At 39.4% G+C, this 16,025-nt stretch overlaps 1 protein-coding gene across 6 annotated transcripts in view; it reads right to left on the bottom strand.

Moving 5' to 3' along the window:
* Nucleotides 1–6,873: 6,873 nt before the first annotated feature.
* The window catches only part of LOC137296902 (plexin-B-like), a 256,296-nt gene continuing 247,144 nt past the window's right edge, over nucleotides 6,874–16,025 (bottom strand). For all 6 annotated transcript variants that reach the window (XM_067828790.1, XM_067828789.1, XM_067828794.1 and 3 more), the window contains 5 exons: nucleotides 15,767–15,927; nucleotides 15,219–15,366; nucleotides 14,394–14,534; nucleotides 13,675–13,749; nucleotides 6,874–11,075 (listed from right to left, as the gene is read on the bottom strand). In XM_067828790.1, the coding sequence (XP_067684891.1) occupies nucleotides 10,962–11,075; nucleotides 13,675–13,749; nucleotides 14,394–14,534; nucleotides 15,219–15,366; nucleotides 15,767–15,927 (639 nt within the window). In that variant the 3' untranslated portion in view covers nucleotides 6,874–10,961. The remainder of the gene's footprint in view (nucleotides 11,076–13,674; nucleotides 13,750–14,393; nucleotides 14,535–15,218; nucleotides 15,367–15,766; nucleotides 15,928–16,025) is intronic.

The following is a 16,025-nucleotide window of genomic DNA, read 5'->3' as shown; positions in this document are numbered from 1 at the left end:
CCGCAACTGTTTTCAAAGATGAAGAGTTTCTGTGTTCATTGGATGGAACGTCGATTTTCAGATAAAGGCGCTCATGTTTTAAAGGCAGCGCTTAACCAAGCATGGTGTGGTGAGGTGGGGTGAGGTGAAATAAGGTGAGGTGAGATGAGGTGAATGGTGGGCGTGTCTTCCTGTCTGCATGCGACTGTGTGTGATGATTTGCTCGGTTTTGTAGTGTCGACGACCAAGATACCAGCCCATAGTTTAGCATGAATACTCCCCTCAGACTCAGAAAACGGACTCCTTCCCTACTTGTACTGATCCGTTAATGTCCTGGGTAGGATAGGCCTTCAGCAACCCATGCTTGCCATAAAAGGCGCCTATGCTTGTCATAACAGGCGACTAACGGGATCGGGTGGTCAGGCTCGCTGACTTGGTTGACACATGTCACATGTTCCCAGTTGCGCACTTCGATGTTCACGTTGTTGGTCACTGGATTGTCTGGTCCAGACTCGATTTTTTACAGACCGCCGCCATATGGATGGAATATTGCTGAGTAAGGCGTAAAACCAAACTCACTCACCAACTTGTACTTGATTTATCCGGGTTTTTTTTCAAAATCACAAGGCAAAGTAACAAAAACTCTGTCTCCGTCTTTAAGTATAGCCGAAGACTGAACCGAATAGCGGAAGATTCGCATCCATCCGTGAAGATCTGGAACTGATCTTCAGTAAACCATGCTCGTCGTAAGAGGCGCCTAACGGGATCGGGTGGACATTCACGCTGTCTTGGTTGACACATGTCATCGTATCCTAACCACGTAGATCGATACACATACTGTCGCTCACTGGATTGTTTACAGACTCGATCATTTAAAGACCACCGCCACATTGTTGGAATATCGCGGCGTTAAACAACAAACAAAACAAAAAACAACAGCATCGTATCCCGATGCTCATTGTGTTAGTCACTGGGTGTTCTGGTCCAAACTGATAATTTCTAACCGGCATCATCTAACATGGAAACGCGACACATGTTTCATGTTTTGTATAACATTATATGCAGAGCATTTTAGCAGGGGTTTCTTACGGATGTAGGAAAGGTTTTTGCCGCTTCTAAACTGAATATTTTGCTAGTGAGTTACCGCTGTTATTATTTATGAATCGTAGGCGGTAAAACTTCCACCAAGTCTGCAGGTGTGAATGTGTGCTTCCTCCAATGTGAAGGTGTGCATGGATGATGATGAAAGCCAGTCAGAGGAACCACCGCGATGGTTATTGATGGTTATCACATTTCAACACGTAATATACATATGACAGTAGGCCACTGACGCTCAACTTTCCACCAATTTTAAACATTATGGTTTCAAAACAGAAAGAAGAAAAGGTGTTTTCCAGTTAACTATGTAAATCATGTTGCCTGTGATTAACGTCCTTGCTGACATTTTCCAACGTGGTCGTAAAACGACATTGAATACAGAATAAATACTTTCCAATGCCAAGTGAGAAGTATTTCCAAGCCGCGACAGCCGGTGTTCGCATAACGAAAGCAGGTATTCTACACCTTAACGCCAACTTACCTCCACTAATGGTATTTGTAGTCATGTTGTTATGAGAATGTTTAGGTAAAGCTGCTAAATAAGAACAATCCATCATCGCCTCCCTAGAAATATAATTTTATGAGTAATCTTCTAATTATGATATTTTTTTAAGAATAAAATATCTTGAGAAACTCGTTCGTCTAGAGTGCTTTACTCGCTGTTTCGTCTCACCGTCCTGTCAAAATCCTCTATGACCAGTGGTTCCACTTCCAGAATTTCACGGATGTCTAAAACCTGCATCACTTCGGGTATTCCGTCCATCAAGTTACTTAAAGCTTGAGTTAGTGAGGGTGTAAGTGAGTGAGTGAGTGGGTATGGCTTTTAGTAGTATTCAAGCAACATCACAGCGGGTTACACCAAAAATGGGCTTCATACATTGTACCATACGGGGAATGGAACCCGGATCTTCATCGTGACATAGGAACGCTTTAACCACCAGGTTAATCGCCCCGCAAATACTGGGATAGTGTATGACGTGTTTGTCTAACACGCCAGGGTCCAGTTACGTCCCTTTGGAGCGCCATGGAACGATGATCATAAGGTCGACACCGATTCGCCGTGATCATATAAGGTTTGTCACCACCATATCCTTGCTTGTGGGTATCATCACTTTCGTGCATCCCTTCCACACTCTTTCAGACTGGTAATGGCGCTTAAACCGTTCCTCACTCGCTTAATCAAAAACAAATAATGAACCTGTCTGACTATGGTTTGAAGTTCAGAACTGGTATGGGAAATTGGATGGAGAAATTCGAGAACCCAACACCTCACATAATCTTTTAGTTAAATAGTCGTAGTAACATACTTGAATTTTGTTTTGTTTATTAAAAACTAATGAGTGAATGAGTGTATACAGTGAGTACGGTTTTACACCGGAAACACAGACCGCTGACAAAATATAACATCGCAAAATATAGTTCAAACTTCGGGTTTTCGTTGGATTTGCAATTTGCTGTGAAAGTTTCGTTCCGCACACCAATGTTCGAATCCAGATCATTTGGGTAATGTTTGTTTTTCAGCGCCTTACCCTCACTGAAGGTTTCAAGCAGAATGGTAAATCCTGCTGACCTCCCAAAGAGAACTGACGGGATCGAATGATCCCTGACTTGGTTGGTGCATGTTGTGTAATAGTTGTGTTGATTGGTGCTCATGATGTCAATATACTGGATTGTTTGATCCAGTCTCGATCGTTTACAGACAGGACTGGACTACGCCGGAGTAAATCGAAGTGACAGAGCCTTGTTATGACCTCCATATACTATATTCGTGTTCAGACCTGACCACAAAACCGACCACATTGTCCAGAATCGCAAGCCTGACACTGGGAAGTATGAGTATAGGGTTGAAGCTTCCTACAAAAAGGGATTGATGCTCTACGTCCCGATATCAGATTTTCAAGATTAGACCCACAGTGACGAAAAACATCATTGACCACAGCGTGTGCGTCTCCCCTCGTCACCATCCTTGACGATTTTATGCCGTTTCGCGAAGCCATGACTGCCGTTTTGTACGCTCGGCCACCGTTCTCGGGCGCTCTTGTAGCTGATACGTTTGTTTTCAAACGATTTCTTTTCCATTAGAGCGTATGCTTCGGTTATAGAGGATATAATAGCAGTTTTTAGAAATATATTTTCCTATTTTGGTTATTGTTTTGTTCTGGGTTTTTTTGGTGTATATGAGTTGAGTTTTGATGACTTGTTTACCGTTTGTATGGTACGCCTGGCGTTGTTTGTAGCGGACAGGGAAAGTTGGTTTCTCTCATGGTCACCTATCCACAATAACACAGCATTCGGGAGCCAGTTATCACCACTCGATCGCCATTACATAACGCCTTGCAACAAAGACCTCTGCGAACATAATTTGGCCCATAATTCATACTGGGAATTCTGATGGCAGATGGCAGGATATGCTCCCCTATTTCTCAAACATGTGGCATCATCCCTGTCGTACAGAAACACTCATGTTTGCCATGGTTCCGGGCTCACTGGCAGGGCTGCGTGTTTCCACGGAATTGATGTTCAAATTACACCCAGAACAGCCGAGGAAAGCTGGAAATAAAATGACAGAGCAGGGTATTAATCGTTATCTCTCAGCTCACCTCGCCATTTAAAACCAGGCTATGAGAAGCAGGGTCGCCGAGTGTCAACACTTCGAATTTAGTTGTACAAGAAACGTTTTTGAGAACATAAATTACAAGATTCGAACTGACGATATGGCCTCTTGTGAAATGCCTAAGTAATTTAGAATCTCACCATGGGATTGAGGCTTGTCCGGTTCGTTCAAATCGCTCAAAAGAAGATGATCTAAAATAATCAATTTGAGGGTAAGTGGAAACAAGATTGGTTTTTGTCATGCCTTAGGTTTTTTTACAGTTATTGGTGCAGACGGACTCGTTTCATCCTCACAGAACATTGCTTACCCAAACCATTTCATTACAGAACAGCAGACATGGATTTTAGAGGAATGGAATGTCGCCCATGTGCAGGCATTGAAACCTCATGACATAATCACCAACAAAGCGATGTAATCACCCGGCCTACCACCTTTCATGTTATTCACCTCAAGGACTCTGGCGATCCGGTTTTAGGCGGTCTTTGTCTACAGCAGACGACTTGAGCTAGGCGTGACAAGCTGAATCCAGATATGACAGGTCATATCCGGTGATGCCAGGGTCTGCATGTCAGTACATACGGAGCGCTATTGAGCTTCTGTCAATGGGTTATGATTGTGTATGAAGAAGATTGGTGTGATCATAGCGTGTATTGATCCCCATGTCACCATGATAATCACGGGTCTACATCAGAGATGTGTTCGGTATGAATAGTAAGGATCTTATTGTAGGAACAGATATTATTGTGTCTATGGACAAAGCGAAACCAAAGTAAACCGATGAAACCAATCTGGTGGAAATACCAAGGAAAATTGAGGTTATCCATTTGTGTCTTTTGCTTTGACCTTTAACGCGTATCTAGACCAAAAGACCCTGCACAGTCAATGTTAGGAGATAGATGATACTTGAGTAAAAATCTCCTACCGGCTTTGTAGAATTCGGGCAATCACTTTTCCTCCAAATTGGTAACATGTTCGAAAGGAACCTTAGAAAATTACTATACACTGAAGCTGACCTTGCGCCCTTTACGATATATTCTCTTGCCACTAATGTCTTACATCTGTCAGTTTGGGAACAGCATTCAGAACAGGTACCTAACAGCCTACACTGTACACTGAGAGAGGGAGAGAGGGGTTTGGGTGGGTGGGGGTAGTGGGGAGAGAGAAATTTGAGCCCGTGAACGTTTTAACCACCTGATGATCCATACGCCATTATCCTGGTTTGGATTGGAGACGCGACCAAATGGATCAGGTGGGCGGGTTTTGTAACTGGATTGATCGAATGTCTTCGTATCCTCACATTGTAGTCTGTTGTTCACAGTGTCAGTCACCAGATTATATTATCTAAAGTGAGTGAGTTTAGTTTAACGCTGCACTCCAGCTATATGGCGGTGTCGGTAAAGAATCGAGTCTGGACCAGACAAACCAGCAATCAACAGCATGAGCTTCGATCTACGCAGTTGGGAACCGATGGCAACCAAGTCAGGGAGTCTGACCACCCTATTCCTTTAGTAGCCTCTTACGATAAGCATTACGAAAATCATGAATAGCTAAAGATAATTTCTAACCCGGGTCTTACTGCTTATATACGCACCATTTTCACATATGTGAATGCAGCTAAAACAACGAACAAACTGTCTCAAATAAAGGACAGTACTTGCCATTTCACTATTCAAACATGACTGTGTAAAGATGATTAATATACTCTAAATTTCAAACATGAATGTCGCGCAGTTTAATATGACCTTGAGGCATATTTACAAATATGATTAGTAGCGAGAACATACGAACTCAGAGTTTACTACCAAAGATACGTTTTTAACGACAAAAAATAATGGCTGAACATGATAGAACAGTGGTGTCGGTGCTATATCGATTCGCGAAAATCTCAGCAGTAAACGAGATCATAAGCTGACAAGCTGAGTAGGAAACTGTAGAAGGCAAGTCCCGTTGATACGACATTCGTTGGACAATTGATTTGTTTGCAGTATGTATGCCACCTCATTTCTAGGTGTGCTGTATGGCCCTCTGTTGATTGTACTTCAAAAGTTGACATAAATTCCTATCTTAAACACCGCCATTGGAATCGGACTTCTGTCAGTATTGGGGGCAGCATGGTGGACATAGCAGAGGCCTGTGTTATATATTCTATATTTTTTATCACAAGACGTGGTTTCGGCAATAGTTTTAACCAAGATCAAAACCGTTTGTTCTATAATTTGAATTTGTTTGAACGTTTTCTGGCCTGCAACAGGGAACTTTGAAGCACTTAATAAAAGTGAGTGAGTTAGTTATGTTTCAAGCGGCTTTAAGCAATATCATTTCAAGGGACACCATAATGCGCTCCACACATTGTACCCATGTGGGGAATGGAACCGGGTCTTGGACATGACAAGCAAACGCTTTAACCACCAGGCTATCCTTTACCCCATGAATCTGCTTCACAATATGCAGCCATCACAAACACATGCAAAGGCACGCCAATGAATAAGCGAGTCTCACTCCATATATATTGGCATGATAAAGTCATATTGGAACATTACCCAAGTCATACAAAGGGGAGTTGTTTCCGACATGTCCATTACTGTTCAGTCCTCAACATGTCATGACATGGCTTAAATATTACTGATGTGACATTAGATTTTAAGTCTTTCAGACACCCACACTGATCAGGGAACAACATTGTCAACTCATTATCATCAGGTGGCTTTGAGATCCAGTCCATGAGACCAACCAACCTTGAAGGTAGAAACTCCACATGTGACCACCTGCACTCAAACCCAAAGAGCATCTGCATTGGGAATGGGAATTATTGAGCATAGAAGGTTCATAACTTGTAATAGCCACTCATGGGCTTACGTTTGAAACTTCATCATAATTCTGCTAGAACTGAAAGTAGAATTTCACAACCAGTAAAACCAGGAAGGAGCCATAGATTCAGTTCACCTCAGTTCATCACCTTCAGCAACAAGCATGTGTTTCAGGCTTCCTCCTTTACAGATGTTTCTGAATCACTTCCCCCTTCTAGCATGTCTCCTGAAGACATAACCCAGACACCACTATTCTTGCTGAAGGTGACAAAAAGGAGTCAGTACCACTGTACAGACTCACAGACAGTCTGAAATCTCAAGATCCAGGTGTTCACCAATGTCTTCAACCTCACACGGAAACAACCAGACAATGTGTTAATTTGTACAAAATGAATTATTTATTGACAATGGAAGTCCATGAGAGCCAGACTCTCTTGACCAACCCTCAACACATATACAGCAAGCTAACATCTTAGCATACAAGTCATCAGTACACTATGGAATGAACCTTCAAATATCGTAAAACCATCTCAACATACAAAAGATGCAGTTTTAGAGAAAACATACATTTCAATACATGCTGTGATAGCAAAGTTATATTAGGAGAATCTTCTCAATGCAAATCCTTTTTAAAAAGCACTAATATCGGAGGCTTTCAAGATCCTTTGGTTAGATATAACAAAAATCTCAATATATCTGACAAAATATATGCAAATACACACTCTGGTTTGAGAACAAAAACTCAAAACAGGGGACTCTTTGTTAGGGTAAAACTCCCTATCTGAATTTGGCTGGTTAATAAATAAGAATCAAACTCAGAATACCTTGACAACATTCAACATTGGTATGGCAATGAGAATATGAAACACCATGTTTACACCAATGCCAGTAGAGAAGTAAATTATCTTAAATCTGACATTTCATAATTAAATTAATCCAACATAATCATTAAAGAAATTAATTTAATGACATAAATTAATCCAAAAATGGTCCTCTAGTTATTACGAAAATAGTAATAAATAACACACAAACACACTTAAAGATTTCTGACATTTTTCTCATTTTGTTAACAAAGCACATTTTGTCAGAGTATGTTGGCTGTACAGAGTTTTACACTCAGAGCAAAATGTACAAGATAGATTCAGAAATTCCAATACAAAAGGGCAAATTTTAATGATAAAAATGTTGCTTAGTAACAGTAAAGTCATGACGGATTAGTGGTATTTACAAGATTTAGGCAAGTCATAATGGGCATATACAGATGTTTCCATGAGAATATACAAAATATATATATATGTATATGTATATATAAGTTTACAATGCTCCTCCAGGAACTGGGGTTAATCTTCTCAGGACAGTCTTAACTGACATGGAATCTCAGCTGTCCTATATAATGCTGTCCACAGTCAAGGCAGTATACTGACAACTGTTTGCTTAACATTCAAAACACTGACACCAGAGATCAATCTGTCTTCTTTATCACCCAAATTAGATTCCTTTGGGCATAAAGTGATAATGGTGAAGAAAATTATCAGCTCACTGAACATCAGCAATGACACACTGCTTAAAGGTAAGCAAGTTCTGCTCTACCAGAAAATATCATCACATAGTATATTCATGTTGGATTCAAACCTGGATTTCCTATGTGAAAAGCAACGATTTTCACCATCAGACTACCTCACCACTTCTTACAAACTAAGCAAGCAGATGTCAGTTGAAACAGCATCACCGTATCTTTGAACAGGAAAAAGCTAAATTTGAAATGCTCGTTAGCAAAGTCAAAATAGGAGCTTGGAGGAAATGTTCAACTGGTTCTATATGTGCTACATGCCTGGGAAGACTGGCCACAGTTCCAGAAGTGGGGGACTTTGAGCTGGGGAGTATGCAGATAATACTGGTCATTTGCATAAGTCTTTGGGGAGATAGCTCAACAATACAGTGCATAATCTCATGGTGGTGGAACAGGCAGACTCTCCCTCAATGCAACATTTGCAACAAATTTAAATTTCATACAAATTTTTAACAAATGTAACTATTCATTTCACAGAGGAGAAAACATACTTTCATATGAATCCCTACTCTCTGGATTCCGTATTAAGTAAAATATTTTTCAAAGTCACATTGATGGGAGAATGTTGCCACTAGTGTACAGGCTAAATTATACAGCAGTTAACTGTGCAAAAAGTACCAATCATGACATAACAAAGTCTTGTTTTGATTAACAAGCAGGTTGGTAGTATCTCAGATTCAATATAACAGAGCAGCAAACTGATTAGTAAAGCAATATAATGATTCATAATGATTCATAGTGTGACCAATCTAGTGGATCTCTTGGGGACTTGCAGTGCAACTGGTTCCTGCTAACCCAGAACATTGGAGCCAATGGTGCCTAGATGTGAACTACATGTCTACATGCATAGATACAAGAATACAAGTGGTTATGATGTCGCACTGTCTTAACCTGACGTCTCCGCCAGTCACTTGCTAGGGCACCTTTGGGAATGTCGGCATTGTTGCATAAAGTGATGAAGACGAGGTCATGATGATGCTACTTGTGGTGGCTGTTCTGTTGGATATACATTGGCATATTGCTCTAAAAATGTCAAAAGAGTTTAGTCAAAACTCTTCATCAAAGACAGGATGGTAGTTCTTGGACAAGAACAATGGTGTCAAGAGACTTTGGTGAGAACTTTCCACCTAGGACAGAATCAGGATTCAAAGACCATACAGGATCATCTACATGTACTTAAATGGCGTCAACACACAGCCATTTCAGTCTGTATGTAGTTTATACTATTGAACCAGAAGACAGGTGTAGGTTTCATGAAAAGAAACTTGTGCGTAGCGACAATTACAGTACTGTAATTGGTCGCAGACATTTTTCTTTGTTTACAGACTCAACAATCCAAACATTCATAAAATATCAAGATTCAAAATGACAAATCCATAGGATATTTACTTAAGTGAAACTGATTTTTTGTAAGTTTCCCAAATTTAACATTCCTACATTACAAACATTTGAAATCAAAAGCTGTAAGTCTGTATGGATCCAACGCCTTAACCACTGAGCCACCAAATACTGATACAAATCCTTGTTATCAGATCTGCTTTCACTGCCATCTCATCTTGGTTGAAGAGTGTAATAATACGTCCAGACAGTCAGACAAAGGTTAGTTACATGAAGCTGTCTTTCCTCCACTGCCTAATTCACACAAGTAGCTGAAGGTCACACAAATATGACAATACTTGTATAATCCTTCCCACATAGTATAAGTTAATCTACATGTCTTGAACTTGCAAAGTCCTCTGACACAGAGGTCTACAATGATTGTCTACAATCTCACCACACAGTCAATGGTAAAGTGATATGATCATTACACTACTGTTTTACAGAACTGGCCATTGTCCATCCCTTCCTCACAGGAGGTGGTAGAAAAGATGGAATGGCCATGGGTATGTTTGTTCCTGCAAATCTTGAACATTGGCTGTAGACATCTGACAGCGTCATCTCCAGAAGGAACATCTGATCAGAAGAGAGAATTCTACAGGACTACCAGAGCCATTACTGTTTCCTTCAGAAGCACCTGTGATTGAAAGAACCGCGAAGATGAGAGGCAGCAATTTTGTTGTCAAATCTCTAGGCAGCCTCCAAGTAGCACCTTGTTGTTGTAGAAACAGGATTCACTCATGACGGCGAATATACAACACACGAACGTTCTTCATCCACAAAAGGTACTGATGGGGCTATGGCTACTTGGCTCAGAAGGCAAGACTGTGTCTTTCACTCTTGTAATTCCCCAAAACTGCATCCCCTAATCTCAATGTTGAAATATCCAGGCGAAAAAAAATTTGAAAGACATTTGGTCAGGAGCGTGGCAATATCATAGCACCATCACAAATCAGCCAGTATGTTAGTTCCGTCATAAGTCTCTACAGCTAGCCGTGGTCTGGCATCTCACCTCACAACAACATGTCGATCCAACGATGAAGTTACATCACAGATGAAGGAGTAATATTAGTCATGTTCTAGGTGATTCCACACTCTGTGACAGTAATAGTTGATTTAGAAAGCATGGACAACTCATTCTGTTCAATGACTGGCAAATATTTTCGATATATCAGATCCTCCTGCAAAGACTACTCCTTGAAATTATCCTATGGGATCATAGAAATTTTCATACCATTGTCTGTATGAAACACAGATCCCAGTCAGTTCACATGCTCACAGATATTCATAGTAATCCGTCGAACGGATTTGCTGGTTCTAATTAATGAATGTCTCAATCATCCTCGAACACTACACTGATCTTCATCATGTTAATAAGGATCTGCAGCCAGATCTGCATAAATAAATCTGTTCCTCTAGATTGTGGAATACAGTCCAGCAAGAGGAATAGAACAGGCCAGCACAAGAAGACGGACTAGTATGTGCATGTGTCTGTGTGTGTGTGTGTGGGGGGGTATCACACATATGCGGTTTTGTTGGATGGCCCCTCCATGTTAGTGATGACCTGCTCAAGTCTCATTGACAGCTGCTGAGCACTTGCTTGGTTGTCCACATCAAGAGCATTTAAAATCTAAAATGAAAAACAGCAGTTGTTAGGGAATTTGTCCAAAAAAATATCACATAAAATATTTTTTAGAGAATATGCCAAGAAACATCACGACAAATGCTAGGGATAATGTCTAAAGAAACATTACACAAAATTTATTTAAGACATGCTATGTATGAAAGAAGTTGTTAGGGAATATGTCTCAAGGAATATCCCACAAACTTTTGTAAGATCTGTAATGTATGAAATTAGATGTTAAGGAATATTTCTAAATAAACAGCACACAACAATAAATTAAGATTGGTAATCTCATAAAAGTAGTTGTTAGGGATTATATTATTGTAGAGAAATATTGCCCCCAAATAAGCCAAGTTCTGTAATATACAACAGTAGTTATGAAACATTCTCAAAGAAATGTCACCAATATTATTTCAGATCTGTAATGTAAAACAGTAGTTTTTAGAGAATATGCTTAAAGAAATAATGTCAAAATCAAAATCTGTTACGCATGTTTGTTGTCATTATGGCATATGTCTGGAGAAATATCACACCAAAATCATCTCGAATGTATGACTGTTTTTCAGGAAATATACCTATCAAAGAAATTAAACATCAAGAAAACTACAATCAGTTATATATAACAATAGCTGTCTGGGGAATATGATCAATGAAATATCACACTGAGATATTGGAGCTTTGCACACTACATACATAGTTGTCAGGATGTTACTCTGCTAATGGACCAAATACTGAATCCATCATACATGCAGCTGCAACAAGCCCGTTATTGTCCTTATAAGACTGAAACAAGTCTCAGCCTACAGCACCAAAGTATGAAGTCTCTTCATCTTGCAAAAACCCTGTTGCAACGTTTCTTGTTCAAAGCAAAATATGTTTTTACAACTAGAGAGTGTGACTCAGTGCAGTATTATGCCTCTTTAAGCCCTGCTCCCGTCAAAGTCTGGCAGAGAAATAAATAATGGTCTCCACACACTCTAGCCATGTGGGGAATCAAACTGGGTGCTCGATGAGACAAACAAACCTTTTAACCACTCACCCAATCACCTAAATCCAAATCACTTAAACCCAATGACCTCTAGATACAATAAGGTGATACACTACCATATTCTTGACTCAATGACCTCCAGATACAATACATTGACAGACTACCATATTCCAAAAGAACACAGGAACAAAATATACTTGGTTTATGAGGAATACATGCATTTTTTATCACTGTTACAACTTTCTTACTCCTTTTACTAACTTAACCATAGTATGTCATGTCATCGAAATCAGAATATTTTTCAATAAAATTATCCAAATATACTCCATGATGTCATAATCATGTTAATGTTTGAATTGGCCTGAAACTTATCAGCATAGAAGAACCATTTCTATATATAATACACAAAATATGACTCCTCCGAAATGCTAAACCATCCCCTCATTCCCTGGTTTACCATTAATTCCCCATTAGCAACACAAACAGTATATTTACCACATACTACTTTTCAGAACATTTCAAATTTCCATAGAAAATAGTCCAAAATAGACGTCATGTGTAATTGAGCACTTCCGGCTGCCATTTCATGAAACATACAAAAATACCCCGCTTTCCATTAAGTAACTAAGCCATTTTTACATTGATTGCTGCCTGGCGCAAATTGATGACTTTACAATTTATTTTCCAATGATCAAAAACACAGAAATCAATGAAGGCACTTCTTACACTAAGGCCTATCATCTATCAAAAGACATTACCATCTGAAACTCACAGTCATGGCAAAATGAGTGATTTTAAATAGGTTTATTTTTTCATAGCCAAGTTGTGATGAGAATATGAAACTACGTAATCAAAATAGGAAAGATGATAAAAAGACGAATATTGACTTCTGTGCGTGATGACGAGTTGGGCACTAAGGCAGTGTTTTATATATATTCTTCTGGAGGATTGTTGGCTGACTTGTGAATCCATTTGAAAACCATTTTTATTATTCTGAACTGCATGCACAATGTTGCTGCTAATGCATTTTACATTTTTTCTTTCTATGGTGTCTACTGGAAAATACATCCATTTTGAGCCAAACAAATCAATATATTTTTAACACACAACTATGTGGTAAGATTGGTGTTACCTCAATTTATCGAATATGATGAAATGGTGTTTGAAAGTTACATAAATGTTTCAGATTTTGAAATAAATATTTTGAAATATGTCGGGCGTTTTTATGTGAAGACCATCACGTTACTGGCAACAGCTGGAAATAAGATAAGTCACAGGTTCATATCTGTGTGCTAAAATATTTTTATAAAAGTACTTATATTGAAGAAGAAGATGAGTGAGTGAGTTTAGTTTCCAGCAATGTGTAAATAATCGAGCCTGGACAAGAAGAAGAAGAAGAAGAAGAAGAAGAAGAAGAAGAAGAAGAAGAAGAAGAAGAAGAAGAAGAAGAAGAAGAAGAAGAAGAAGAAGAAGAAGAAGAAGAAATGGATGACACTGATTCCCTCCACACAGAACAGTACAAATACTAATAGCCAAAACAGGATTCACCAGAATATTGTCAGCTCCCCGAGGACAGTACAAAGCAATTTGAAACACAAATGTCCGTGATTAACTCACCTCTGAATGATACTTGGACACATAAGTATACAACTCCCTCAAAGCACTAGATATATAGAACTTCCCTGTACACATCTGGAATAAACACAAAGAAAATTAATTAAAACTTATGTACCCATAAACAAATGAAAAATTAAACATGTTAAAGAAATAATTCTACTGATACTGCTTTCTACACTAAGCTTAGTGCAGAATTGATAATTAATATGAGAAACTTCACACTGGTCTTTCTGTCTAGATATAGCAGAATATGAGACAGCATGATTATTCTAGTGTCTGTGGAATGATATCTGAAGATATTTCAGAATACTTGACATTACAATTTAAAGAGATGAAATATTCAACACTGTTGTCTGCAATATTCCATTTTTGTCACTCAAGCCAGTTTGAGTCTGGCCCAGACAAACCATACACAACAGCATGAGCACACACACTGAATGTGGAAATGCACTGTAATCAACCAATCACCATCTCTTTCGCACTCAGCAATATTCCAATTGTATATAATCGAGTCTTGACCAGACAATCCAGTGATCAACAACATAAGCATCAATCTGGACAACTGGGAAGCAATGACATGTAGCAACCAAGTCATCAAGCCAGATCTTGTCAGCTGCCATGGATTACTGAAGACCAATATTCTAACCTGTACCTTCATGGGTTGGCACCCGGCATCCTATACCCAACAAAAGTTTACACAGCAGGTAGTTTACACTCACCCTAGACACCTCAGCCAGGAAGGAGTTCATATCCTGATCACTGACTGCTGGCTGAACCCGGATGTCCTGGAAGTATTTCTCCACAGACTTGCGGTAGTGGACGATATCTTTGGCAAACAGCAGCTTGTTGGATGGAGAATCCTGCAGACATAAAACCACATGTTATCCTTACTCATGAACAGAAAGAGTGAGGTGATGTCATATTCTTACTCATAAACACAGGGTGAGGTGAGATGATGTTCCACCCTTACTCATAAACAATGGGTGAGGTGATATCATATCACTCTTAAACTCAAAAGTGTGAAGTGAGGTCAGGGAGAGATGAAAATGTACAATATCCATTCTCATAAAAAACAAAGGGTCAGGTCAGGTAAGGTCAAGTCATGTGAGGGAATCAACGCAGTCAATGTCTCAATTACTTGTTGGTCTTTATGACAGGGAGTTTAAAAACCGTAAAGTCTCACCTGATCTTGTGATGTATTATTAAAAGTGGCCACTTTAAGTATGAACAGGATTCACAGTGACATGACAAACTGATGATATATCAAACATGCCACTTTAGTTTGTGCCACTTTTAGCAATATTCTTGCAAAATCATGACATGGGACACCAGAAAAGGACTTCACTCACTGTATGCATGTGGGGAATTGAAACTGGGTCTTCAGTGTGACAAGTGAATGCTTTAACCACAAGGCTACCCTAACATCCTTGACATCCGTACAGACTTGCGAGACCGGAATGAGTCGGTATGAGCTGGACAGATTACAAAGATCGGCAGTTCAGTTCATCTGTTTTATCAACAATATTCCTTCAAAAGTTACATACCTTGCCCAGTCTGTGTTCAGAGGTGGAACAGCTGTCCATGAAAGTCTGGGCCACCACTGACAGACACGAGTCCACGATATGGGGCTTGTTGATGTCAAACACAAAGTCAGGATTTTTCACGATGTTCACCCAAAACCTCAAAGGCAAGCTGTTCAAGAAACAAAGTAGCACTCTTAATTTTCAATTTTCATTTCACATGAGTTCAGATTATTTGCTGTATTTAAGTTCATTATTCATGTGATGGATAATATTCAATTTTCTGCTTTTAGAGATCAAAGGATACAGAATGTCTTGATACGCCAAATTGACAATCAATTCTTTCATTTCATACGTGGCATCTGTTTCAGATATATTGAGTTACGCATTAATACCGGAATAATATCAAAAGCATGTAACTGGCTAACACTACCAACCACATTTCTTCAAAAGCCTACACATTGGAAAGGCAACTATTGGATTTGAGGATCGCACACCAAAGGAGACATTAAAGGGAGGAAACGGCATATTTTTCACATATTCTCTCTCAAGCAAAAGTGAGCAATAATTACCTGTTGCATTTCCACGTGTGTACAACATCGGGATCAGTCAGCCCATAATGTGACGCCGACTGGTCCAGGAAGTCGAACAAGTACTTGATGATCGGAGGCATCGTATGATTCGTACTCAGCATTGCCTTGAATAAATCATCAATGTACTTTTGTAGTGTTCCCTGCAAAACAAATCATTTCAATCATAAGCAACAAAAACAAAATCTTGAAGAAGAAATTTGTTCCCATTCAAAGCCATATGGATGTCTGAGCTTCAAAT

The sequence above is a fragment of the Haliotis asinina genome, chromosome 9, assembly GCF_037392515.1.
Source record: "Haliotis asinina isolate JCU_RB_2024 chromosome 9, JCU_Hal_asi_v2, whole genome shotgun sequence".
Taxonomy (NCBI): Eukaryota; Metazoa; Mollusca; class Gastropoda; order Lepetellida; family Haliotidae; genus Haliotis; species Haliotis asinina.
Note: the sequence above shows the minus strand (reverse complement) of the source record. Positions and strands in the feature narration are given on the sequence as shown.